The following is a 12584-nucleotide window of genomic DNA, read 5'->3' on the forward strand; positions in this document are numbered from 1 at the left end:
CTCTGACATCTTCGTGGAGTTTAGGGAGTGATTCACGGCAGGGATGGGCTGTGGGCTGTTGCAGCATTCTTGCCGCTAATAAGGGCAGCGTGTTCGTTCTCATTGGCAATCAGCTATCTTTGTCCCTTTCGTAGTGACTCCCATCAATACGTGGGTATACCCAAGGGTGTGGTTCAGTATTCCTCAACTTGAAATTCATTGCTGTTGTTATATTTATACTTGTATTGCTCTTAAGTTGTAGTCATAGCACTTTTCATTTGTTCCTGCATTTGAACCTTGCAATAAACCTGTGTGGTGGGCTGCACGGGTCCTAATAGCCTAGTTTTACAGTCGAGGAAGCTGAGCTCAGATTGAAGTTCTTGGCCTGAGCCCTCGTAGCTGGTAAGCGGCTTTGCATATTAGAACCCAGATATTCTTGCTCTAAATCTAGTGCTCGCTCTCTGTGTTTATGTACATATCGACAGATACTCCTTTATTCAACAAATAAAAAGTATTTGCAAAACACGATACTAGAATTTTTGTTTGTGGCACTATGGCTTTGGGTAACCTGGGAGTCTTGTCTACTCACATACCCAAACATGCTTGGTAATATGAAATTGGCATCTACTAAATGCCTAGTTGAGCATTGAAGAAAGTTTTTTTTAAATGTTCAGAGGTCCCACAATGAAGAAGCAGCACCCAGGGTCTTCCCTGGTGGCTCTGTGATAAAGAACACCTGCCAATGTAGGAGACTTGGGTTCGATCCCTGGTCCGGGAAGACCCCACGTGCTGTGAAGCAACCAAACCCATGTGCCACATCTGCTGAGCCTGTGCTCTGGAGTCCATGAGCCGACTCCTGAGCCTTTGTGCCACGACCGCTGAAGCCCGGGTGCCCTAGAGCCCATGCTCTGCACCAAGAGAAGCCACTGTAGTGAGAAGCCCACACACTGCAACTAGAGAAAAGCCCGTGCCGCAGCGAGGACAGCCAAAGGTAAATTATTATTAAAAAAAGAAACAGCACCCAGTGCTGTAGCCCTGGATGGTTCGACTGGAGAGGGAACTGATGAGCTGGAAGATGGATTGTGAAGAAACCCCCTAGAACGCAGCACGGAGATAAGGAGATGAAATACATGAAAGAGGCTAGGCGTCTGGAAAGATAAAGAAGCAAGTTTGATGGGCTTCCCTGATGGCTCAGCAGTAAAGAATCTCCCTGCCAGTGCAGGAGACATGGGTTCCATCCCTGGGTTGAAAAGATCTCCTGGAGAAGGAAATGGCAACTCAGTCGGGTATTCTTGCCTGGGAAATCCCATGGACAGAGGAGCCTGGTGGGCTACAGTCCCTGGGGTCACAGATAGTCAGAGATGACATGATTGACTACAATGAGTTTAATAGTTCCAGAAAGGGGAAATAGAATTGGGGAGAGCTAGTACAGAAAATTCTTGTTTACTTGCTAAGTTGTTCCCAACTCCTTTGACCCCATGGACTGTAGCCTGCCAGGCTCCTCTGTCCACGGAATTCTCCAGGCAAGAATACTGGAGTGGGTTGCCATTTCCGTATCCTGTGGAAAATTTCTAGCTATTAACGAAAGACATGAGTATATGGATTAACATGGTGGATGCTGAGCAAAAAATCCACATTGGGGCTTATGAATTTTGCCCATTTTTATTAGTTGTAACTGGGGCACATTCCATGAATTTTTAGGAATCCCACTTCCTCTGTTGGTGGGGAAAGGGGGTGGGGCTGGCAAGAGCAGGCTGGGTCCAAGTTGTAAAAAACTTTGAATGACAATCCAGGGGGTTTGTACTCTGATCAAGATGAATTATTTGGACAGGGGAGTGATAACCAGATGAACTGGTGGCAGTGCGTAGGATGGATTGCAGGAGAGTGTATTGAGCAGTATTAGGCTGTGCTGTGGTTATAACCTTTGATCTTAATGACTTACAGCAAGACATTTCTTGCCCAGATGTTGCTCCAAGGCTCCACTTTGAACAAAAGCTGCTGGGTGTTGTGGCAAGTGTGGTTGGATGCTCGAGCCCAGAAGTGACAGACGCCCGTCTCCACAACTCACTGACCAAAGCCAGTCACACGGTCCCGGCTAACTAACAACGAGGAGGCAGAGAAATGCGGCCCCACCTCGTGCACAGAAGGCAGAAAACGAAATACTGGCACAGCCTAAATGAGCGTCCCGGGAATAGAGTTTAAATCGATGCAGCTACGGTGCTAACACAGTGGGCCACGTGGACTTGAGGCTCAGCTCAGGGGACAGGCAGGAGGCTTAGAAAGAGGCTGCAGTCGTAGGTAGCACTTCAGGAGGATGAAAATAAATGCCGTGCTGCAGGGTACAGAGAAAAGACGTGTGAAAGTTCAAACCTAAGCGATTTTTTAATGAACAGAAAACAGATTTATTTCAAGGTGTGGACTACTTAAATAGAAATGTATAAGTAAAAATGAAGAGCTGTTTATAAGGAAGGTGAACTTGAGCGTTAGATGTCCATTCAAGGTTAGGTTTTGTTTGAATGAATGTGTGTGATTGAGTGATTTTTATCAATAATTGAGTAGCAGTAATGCATGAAGAGTGCCAGCAAGGTGGTAAAACATAAAATGAAGCGAAGGGTGATGTAGGCTTAGCGTCCGTGGCACAGACAACTGCTTCCTGCCACATTTTCTTCAAATTCCTGACTCCTACTGCAGTACAGCCTCCAAAGAACAACTGGTCTACCCCGAAGCGCTGATGGGCACCTCTCTTCAGGGTCAGTGACCTAGTGAGTTCCACCCCAGGATCTTTGACCAATGGAAATTTCCTATGGAAAAGTTTGGCTGAAAAAGTTTATATATTTCATAACCATCATGCCATGAGCACTTTTTTTAATGCCTTCTTGGAAGGTGAAAAATGTGTTTAAAGAACTTCATAAAATAAAATATGCCTTAAAGAAACCATTTATTTATCCCAAAGAATGGGTCTGAAAATAAAGAGGGGTGTACCAAATGTGGGTGTTATTTATGCCATTTAGTTACACACACACACACACACACACACAGCCAATGAGATGCTGTAAGGATACCAGATTGTAGCTCTTTCTTTTAAGCGTACATCTTCCAAATAAGGAACCTGGAGTTAGTTAGCTTAAAAACTTGGCTTCTGCTCCTGCACTGTTCAGTCTTTGCTTAAATGGATTTTTTTTTTTTTTAAAGAATCATTATAGAGTCACTTTCTTTTTTAAAATTTACTTATTTTCTTGGTTGCCGCGCATGGACTTATCGTGGGAGCTTCTCTTGTGGTGGAGCCCAGGCTCTAGGCGTGTGGGCCTCCGTTGTTGCAGCCACGCTCAGCACCTGCGCTCAGTCATTTCGGCTCGGGCTCCAGAGCGAGGACTCAGTAGTTGTGGCACAAGGGCTTTGTCGGCGGCGTGCGGAATCTTCCTGGACCAGGGATAAAACCCATGTCCCCCGCGTTGGCAGGTGGATTCTTATCCACTGCACCACCAAGGAAGTCCTTAAATGGATTCTTGAAACTTTCTTGTTTGAGTTTCTTTTTGCAGTGGGGAACCTCACACTCCTACAGAGTTAATCTTAAACCTTTGGGATATGAAACGTGAGCTTATTTCTCTGCAAAGGGCCTCTCTTCCTGGTGCTAGAAGCTTCTGGACTAGCTGACTCCCAAAGCACTGATTCTGAACAGCCTGGCCTCGATCCACATGGTCTGTGTGTAAGGTCGAATCTGAGACTTGCTACTGTCAGTCTTGCTGTAACAGAGAGCATTCTCTTTTGACATCCATTTCCCCTCCCCACAGTCCCTGTAGCTTTGGGTGAACATTTTATTTTTATTTTTATTATTTTTATTTTTCCAGGCGGCGCGACGTCAGCTAGCGCGGGGCAGGCCGGGAGGTCGACGGGCAGCCACGCGCCGCGCCTGCGCGCTGCCCACCCTGGGTGAACATTTTAGAAAGACTCAACACTCTGCGTGATGAAAGTTCCATCACCTTGGCCTGTGTTGTGCTGGAAGTCTGTTCGTTTATGTTTGCTGCCTTTGTTAGAAAGGGAGACCTGGGGGTGTCCAGCATTCGGGTCCTGTATGAATTAGGGTCCTAGCAGAACACAAATGCCACACTAGAAAAGCTTTGATTTTATCGTAATTAAGGAAGGGACTATATACTGGGTTGGAACAAAGAATGTCGAGGGTCACAGAGAACTAGAGCCATAGTCACAGCCAAGCAAGAGCAGTGGGAAAGAAATTACAGAGAAGCTTCCGCTTCGCACCCAACAATTTCCGGCCTGCTCCTGCCGCTGGTGAAAACTGAATAAAAGCCAGAAAACAAGAAGACCAGTCACATTCTGCAACGTCAGTGTACTGGGCACGGAGCGGAACGCAGAAGGATGCTTGGTGGATGGGCGCTGGGGCGGGAGACAAGATTAGGAGCACAGATCAGAAGCACGTGCTCTGCTCCACGCACGTTTTACCCCCTACAGGGCAGCTGGCAGCTAGAACCGGGGCTGTGGATTCCGCATCTACCTTTTTGTAGCAATTTCCTCTCCAGGTTTGCCCTGGAATTATACCCTTGCCCTAGTGGTTATTTTTACTTAAGGAAACAGAAGTGCTTTTCCCAGAAAACATGTTTCCAAATTAAACTTATGAGGTTAGTTTTGACTCCTAAAGCAACGCTATTTCTGTTTCACAGTATTTAAAGGAACTGATTATTTAATGTGCTTTTCTATTTGATTGTAAGCTGCTATCCTTGGGCTTTCCTTAGTTATAATTGTAAATTACACTACCATGGCAAGTTTGTTTCTAAACACAATCCTTTGCAAGATGATATTTTTACCTAGGGGAACTCTAAAATTAAGAGTCCACCCTATCACACTTCCAACTAGGTTCCAGAAAGGGAGGATTTAGCACAAGAGCAATTGTCTGATCCTCAAGTCAAGTTTAATTGGATTGGTTATTTCTGGAGAAGAAACATCTATATATATGTTTTTTAAAAGAACAAGGAAGGCATAGAGCCCCCGATTGGAGAGGATGGTCTGAAGTTGACGTGAGTCAGGAGAAAGCAGAGTTGCCTGTGTCAGAGGAAACGACTCCATCTGGAAAGGGTAGAAGATAGATCTCTAAGCAGGGGTAATGGAAATTTATCTTGATTCCATCAGTTCAGTGTCTGATTCCTTTCTGGGAATCTGGGAATCTCCGAGAGATGGATCTTGCCTCCTACTCCCGAAACCAGAAGGTCATCCTCCCTGACCCCCAGCAGCCTAACCTCAGGCATGGGATGACCAGCCCTTGGTCAAATGGTGCTCTTGCTTTGACTGGAGTCGGTGATACAACAAACCGGGGACAGTTTAAATGCACGCATTGTGGCACGGCGGCAACGGTCGTGGTGATTGCAGACGGAGAGTCACACAGCACTGCATTCGTTGGTCAGGAAGAGGGGAGAACCGAGATCCGGGATAAAAGAACATGGACACTGCTAGGCATCTCTGCCCAGCTGGGAACCAGTCTGCCTTCCAGGAACCACCGATAATCTTGGCCCCAAGGGTCCACTCCTGGTGGGACATGTTGAAGCTTAAGTTTTTCCTACCCTCTTAATAAGACACTATCCCAGCAAGACGACAAAGTCAGTTATTTCATTTTAATATCCTACAGAAGTATAGTTGATTTGGCCTTCCCAGAGGATGTAGGAGACACAGGTTCAATCCCGAAATCAGGAAGATCCCCTGGAGAAGGGAACGGCTGTCCACTCCAGTATACAGTTCAGCTCAGTCGCTCAGTCGTGTCCAACTCTTTGCGACCCCATGAACCACAGCACGCCAGGCCTCCCTGTCCATCACCAACTCCCGGAGTTCACTCAGACTCATGTCCATTGAGCCAGCTTCTTGAATCCAATGGCGGCGACATTAACAACAGCAACAGCCAGTGACAGCCGCCGCCTCGGGAAATGAAAGAGGTGTGCTTTCAGGAAGTTCTTTATTTTCATGTCTTATTTTTACACCCAGCACGCTGCCATGTGGAAAACAGGTGCTTAAAACGTCTTCAAAGAACAGCTGACTCCTTGAAGCTTGATTACTTAAAATTTTATTTCTTAAGAGTTGGGAAAAATGTTATAAAGGTCTTGAAAAGTGAGATTCTCTCTCTCTTTTTTTATGTATGTGGAATTTTAAAAGATCATTTAGGTGGTTTTTATTGCTGATTAAAATGTGGATATGTATTCTGCTCATTAGATTTTTCCCTCTATTGACAAAAGATGGAACACTTCACACTGAATTCTAAAAGGTAATTTCATATTTTCAAGGACTATACAATGTCAACAACTGATGTGGAAATAAGTCCAGGCTTGAGAGATTTTTCTGCTTAATCATTCTTAAATATCCAAATTACCTAAATCTCCAGTATTTTCAATCCTCCTGTTCTTTGCCTTTTATTTATTTATTTTTTAACATTGAAAGTGTTAAGCACAGGAGACACACATGGAATTGAGACCTTTAGCACGAATGTTTATCACTCAAGAACGCTGATGTAATTCAAGGAAACAGCTGAGGTGGGCTGATTGTACGCTTCTATGCATTTACAGATGGGGAAAGGGAACAGCTTCTACTCTGGTTTCTGGTGCCAAGTTAGGTCCATTTTTCAGTCCAAGTTGCTGCTTCCTCCGTGTAGTTCCAGACTGGGTGTTCTCCTCCATGTTTTGCACTGACATTTCAGCTTCTACTTCAATTTCAGAACAGTCTCCGGGTGCATAGTAACAGTCGATGTATTCACAGCAGAAAAGAATTTTGAAGGTAGACTCAGAGGGTTTCAAGGTCAGAGGAGACCTTAAAGGTGATTTTTAAAAAGACTATTTGATGACTGAATCTCATCGGTAACGCTCTCATCTAGTGCTCAGTCAATCTTTGGATACTACCAAGGGCAGAGCCTCACTGGAAAAGACTCTGACGCTGGGAGGGATTGGGGGCAGGCGGAGAAGGGGACGACAGAGGATGAGATGGCTGGATGGCATCACTGACTCGATGGACATGAGTCTGAGTGAACTCCGGGAGTTGGTGATGGACAGGGGAGCCTGGTGTGCTGCGATTCACGGGGTCGCAGAGTCGGACACGACTGAGCGACTGAACTGAACTAAACTGAACTGAAGGGCAGAGACTGCTCTACCATTGGAAAGAGCCCAGTTCATCTTTGGGTAGTTTTGACTAGAAAACTCTTCACTGTTTCAGAACTGTCCTTTTGTAACTTGGAGCTAATGATCTATTTTTTTCAAGAACTATTCACCCTGTATCACTTTAACTGCTTCTGCGCCTGAATCTTTTCTCTTTATATAATAACCATAACAGAATAATAATAAATCACAATAGCCACTATTTATTAAGGGTCTTTATAGGTCAGACGGCTTCCCATGTGGCGCTAGTGGTAAAGAGCCTGTCTGACAACGCAGGAGACTTGAGACGCAGGTTCGATCACTGGGTTGGGAAGATCCCCTGGAGAAAGGAATTCCTACCCACTCCAATATTGTTGCCTGGAGGATCCCATGGACAGAGGAGCCTGGCGGGCTACAGTCCAGGGGGTCACCAAGAGCTGGACACGACTGACTGACTTTCACTTAGAGAGGTTATTATTTAAGGACAGACTTCCTAGAAAGAAAGTATCTATACCATGAGAAATCCGGATCCACACAGTTCATACTTTTTTAAGGTAGATGAACACAGTCACCCTGGTCTTTTCCAGCATCGTTTACTTCGTCAGACGTGCATCCTAAGCCCCCTGGGATGAAGTGGGTGTTTATTTGTCCTACCACAATACCCGGTGTTTCCGTGGGGAGGCTCATCACTCCCACTTGTGGCTTTCAAATCCGGCAAACATATTAACAGAGGCAGAAAATGCCCAGATGATGACGCAGAAGCCCTTCTTTGCTTAGCATTTCCTGAACGTTCTATAGATTGGATTCACACTCATTCTTGGATAAAAACCCAACCCTGCCACCTCACTTCCTCCATTCGCTTATTTGTTAAACCCAGAGATGTACACAAGGCATCTAACGCGAGAAAGTCTAGGCTAGTCCCCATTAACTGGAAATGTTAATCCGCATAACTAAAGGAAGCCAGGTGGTCAGCGGCCCCCACATCCACAGGGCGATTTTACTCAACAATAACAAGTCGTACACAAATCGGTTTCCATGGTTTGTTCAATGCGGCCGCTTTGCAGGTGGCGGAGGAGACACAGCTTGTCTCTGCACGTTAAAGCGCGAGAATGTCACATTTCCCCCCAACACGTTGTGGTCTGGTGTTTTATAAATGCAAGGTCTTGTCTAGGAGGGAAATTTTGCCCTGCCAGGCGAAGGTCTTCACCGAAGATGGCCCTGACTTTGCTGCTTTGTCTCCTCTCTTTTCAATTTCAGTTGCCTTTTGTTTTTCCTGCAAGAAATGTTTCTCTCAAGTGCATGCAGGACTTTGAAGAATTCCTTTCTGATCTGAATTCAGTGGAGCCCAAAGAATATGCTCTAAGAAGTAAGTAGGTTTTTCCTGGCCCGTTGGGTAGCTGAACATGGGGCAGACAGGTTTGGACTTGGGATGTTCTAGAAAAGCTCTTGAGAATTAAAAACCCCGGACCAAATAGGAAAGACAAGAGATGCTCAATTTACAATTTGCACCAGGAATCAAGAAGGAAGAAGGAATTTTAACTTCAGAAGGCACTAGAGAGAGTGGTATTAATTCCAGCCAGAAGGAATTTCATGAGGACCAGTTTCTCAATGAGATGACGATTATTTGTAAATTGTACGATGCTGTTTACTATTTTTGAAGTTGATAACATTTCACCACTGTATGAGATAGCTTGGTTTATTTCTTTCTCTAGACATTTAGTCTGCATTTGAAAAAGAACTGCTTCACTGTTTAGGAAACAGGTCTGCCCATTGTATGTTTGATGGTAAATTCTGAGGAGTATTTTGGTGAACATATTGGCTCGGATTGTGTATAATAAATTTGATTGTAGCCAGACCTCTTTGCATGCGATATGGATGGACAGCAGGCTGCAGTAATTTTATTTTTTGTTAGTTTTCCAGAATTATTTTCACAGCTAAAGGGACATATACATTCCTGTCAGAAAGTGGCAAGAAATCAGATTCATTTTCAGTGGGATAACCTCTCCAGGAGAATGATTCCTTATTGATGCTGATGTAAACCGCTAAGGAGGAAAAATGTAAAAACTCACTTTTTCCAAAGCCAGAAACATTCTTACAGCAATTTTCATTTCCATTTAACACATGAATAATTTACTTTGTATTGGGAAACCCAATTAGGAACATAATATACATATTAAAGATAAACAAAAGTTTTGATCTAATATTGAGTAATTCAAAATGGCACATGACTTGAAGCAATTACTTCAAATTATATGTTCTTGTAGTTAATGAAATGATAGGGTGATACGTATCCAATGGATTCAATAGCCATCTTCAAGTTTTATCTTGGAATTGAATATGTTTTTCTGTAATACTTGGTAATATTGACAGGGAACATTCTGACAAACACAGGCCCAATAAGCTGGCCAAGAAAATCCATCAGGGTTCGGTGAGTCCTGGTGATGTGACGGTGGGAGGCATTGTCATCGTTAGTCACAGTCTTGTTGGTGCTTTATCTGTCTCGTACGTTACTCTGGTCGTGCACCTACGGTGTTCCATCTGTAGGCACATGGACATTGACACCTTATTTATTTATTTCTTTTTTTAGTTGTAGAAGTGTCCCAAAGTCGAACGGTCCAAGAAAGAGCTGACTGATGTGTATAAATGGGGCAGAAGACCATCAGTGGGTGGGTGAATACTACTATCTGGCGGTGTGACTGAGTTTCGTTCTAGCGCATCCCCAACGCCCTTGGCGTCGTTGCTTTGACGGGGTGTCTGAGATTTCGAGCGTAGAACGCGGTTCTGACCTTTATTCTCAGCGTGGTTTTCCTGACAGTCATGTGGATGGAAAAATAATGAAAGTCAGTATTTAGAGAGTATGTGTACATGGCGAGTGCTGCTCCCGGCCCAGAGCAAGAGTTGTCTCTCGTTCAGTCCTAACGCCCTTCCCCACCCGTGGGGAGGACATTATTTTCGCCTCTGTTTTATAAGTGAGCCACAAAGATGCAAAGCATCTTGCCAAAATAAGTGATGCAGGTAGGATTTGGAACCAGGTCATCTGATTCCCAAGCCTGCATTTTCAATTACTGCCCCAAATAAACAGCAACCAGAGAAACAAGACCAAAAATAGTCATCAGCAAAAAAAAAAAAAAAAAAAGAATGAAGCAGAAACACATGTATCAATATGAAGGGAATATGCAAAAATAACATCAAGGAAAAACAGTCGTGGAAGAATATATATATATATATATATATATATATATATAGTAGGTGAAGTTTCAAAAATTCAAGTTAAGGTGCTCTATTGCTTTGGGGGACATACGTACCTGGTACAAAAGGAAAGAAATGCATGAGAACGATAACCTCCACATTCAGTTAGAGGTGGCCCTGCAGTGGGGGTGGTGAGAGTAGGGATGTCACTGGGAATCCATCAGGGTCAAGTTGTGTTTTTTAAGCTGGGCGACTGCAACACAGGTGTTTGTTTTTTTTTTTTCTTTGTGCCTTTTTAAGATATTAAATGTTGCATAGTAATGTTTTAAAACTCCATCCCCAATCCAAAGCACAGAGATGACACCAGCAGAACCTCTGATAATGAGTGGGGTCTGAGGAATTAAGTGGAGGGAGAGGGTGCTTGAAATTCAGGCAGACGTGTTTGTTTTTGCAGAAGGGAATTGGTGTCTTTGCTGCTGTGGAACAGGAGAGAGCTTGGTGTTAGAGCCTAAGACAGACGCTCAGTCTGGAGGAGGAGGCTGGGTTGGAGAGGGTGGAGCTTATGGAAGGGACGAGTCCAGGAGCACGACTCTAAGATGAGGTTTCCGTGCGTCCTTCCCTCCATCCTTCGCCATTAAAGAGAACAGACTCCAACCATCGCTATTTGAAGGCTTTCCTTTTGCCACCCTCTGGGCCCCTGTCTGATTCTATCCCCCACCTCTGCCGGCATTCTCAGGCCAGCGTTCTGGCCCCTCTGCTTCTGATTTTTTGTTTTTCCTTTGTCTATTTCTGGCCGCCCTGGGTTTTTGTTGCTGCGCTCCGGCTTTCTCTGGTTGCCTCTCGCTGTGGGGCTCCTTCTGTCGTGGGGCGCAGGCCCAGGCCGCGGGCTGCAGCAGTTTCCGTGGCAGCCTCGTTAGCTGTGGCCCGTGGGCTTTAGAGAGATCCCTTAGTAGCTGCGGCCCCCAGGGTTAGCTGATCCAAGGCAACGTGGGATCCTCCCAGGCCAGAGACTGAACGGGTATCTCTTGCACTGCAAGGTGGACATTCTTAACCACTGGACCACCAGGGAACCTCTTGTTTTGCTTTTATACTCCACAATCCTCAACAATCTACATTCAATCACTTACATGAAAATTGCAGCCGCAAAGATCTCTGGCAGCTTCTTTGCCGACTGGTCATTTCTTTCTCCATTTTCTTTCTCCTTGACTGTGGTGGTGTCAACTATCTTCCTTCTTAACACTCACCTCTTTCTAACTCAAGGATCGTCCTTCCTTACGGGGGTTTGTCTTCTCTCTCCACCTCTTTCTGCCTGCGCCTTCCCACGGCTCCTTTCCTCACTGTCCCTCCCTTGTAAACAGAACCCCGTCTCAGGAACAAGGCATTGCCCCACAGACACTGCTGGGCCAGCAGGCCTGGCACCTGGGCTCTCGTCCTGTTTAGGCCGAGAACCAGCCATGTGCTTGGCCCCAGCCAAGCCGTTCACTTTGCTAAACGAGTTTTCCCACCCATGAAGTAGAGAGCTTGTGCTTCTCAGAGTGTGAGGGTCTGCAGCAGCTTAAAAATGTTCTAATTTCTCCGCTCAGCAGTCTGCTCTAGCCAGGGTCAAGTGTTTAAGCTGAATGTCCAACGCAGGGACTTTTAAGGGTTAAATCACATAAATTAACAATTGGGTAGAGTATGTTAGGGAGAAGGGAATGGCAACCCACTCCAGTGTTCTTGCCTGGAGAATCCCAGGAACAGAGGAACCTGGTGGGCTGCAGTCTATGGGGTCGCACAGAGTCGGACGCAACTGAAGCAACTGAGCAGCAGCAGAGTATGTTAAGAACAAAAGGAATGAATACTCAAAAGTCATCACTTCCTAATGGTTGTATTGTATCTGGCCATCATCTGTACTCTTTAAATTTTTTTTATTTTTAATTTATATTCTTTATTTGGCTGCGCCAGGTCTCAGGCACAGCACGCGGGATCTTCAGTCATTCACTGAAGATGGCATGTGGGACCTTTAGTTGCGGCTTGTGGGATTTAGTTCCCTGACCAGGGGTCAAACTCAGGCCTCCCACACTGGGAGTGTGGAGTCTTAGCCACTGGACCCTCAGGGAAGTCCCCGTCGTCTGTACTCCCAAACGAGCCTGTGCGGTGGAGATGTACTGCTGGGCTACTGGCCATGAACCTCTGAGCTCAAGCTCGGGGACGGCAGGCTAGGGGCTTGAAGTCAGCGGCAGAAGTTTATTCACCGTGCAAGTCAGCAATCCCTGCAGGTCAGGACTTGTGTTGTTGACTGTCTAGACTTCAGAA

General features: G+C 45.4%; 1 protein-coding gene across 4 annotated transcripts in view; it reads left to right on the forward strand.

The window, feature by feature from the left end:
• The first annotated feature begins 8216 nt into the window (after positions 1 to 8216).
• LOC109577686 (O-acyltransferase like protein-like) overlaps positions 8217 to 12584 on the forward strand; it is a 67835-nt gene continuing 63467 nt past the window's right edge. For 2 of the 4 annotated variants that reach the window (XM_070779124.1, XM_070779127.1), the window contains exon 1: positions 8222 to 8466. In XM_070779124.1, coding sequence (XP_070635225.1) covers positions 8313 to 8466 — 154 coding nt within the window. In that variant the 5' untranslated portion in view covers positions 8222 to 8312. Of the gene's footprint in view, positions 8467 to 12584 lie in introns of all 4 variants that reach the window. The other 2 variants (XM_070779125.1, XM_070779126.1) reach the window with 2 other exon arrangements.

This window comes from Bos indicus, chromosome 24 (genome assembly GCF_029378745.1).
Source record: "Bos indicus isolate NIAB-ARS_2022 breed Sahiwal x Tharparkar chromosome 24, NIAB-ARS_B.indTharparkar_mat_pri_1.0, whole genome shotgun sequence".
Classification (NCBI taxonomy): domain Eukaryota; kingdom Metazoa; phylum Chordata; class Mammalia; order Artiodactyla; family Bovidae; genus Bos; species Bos indicus.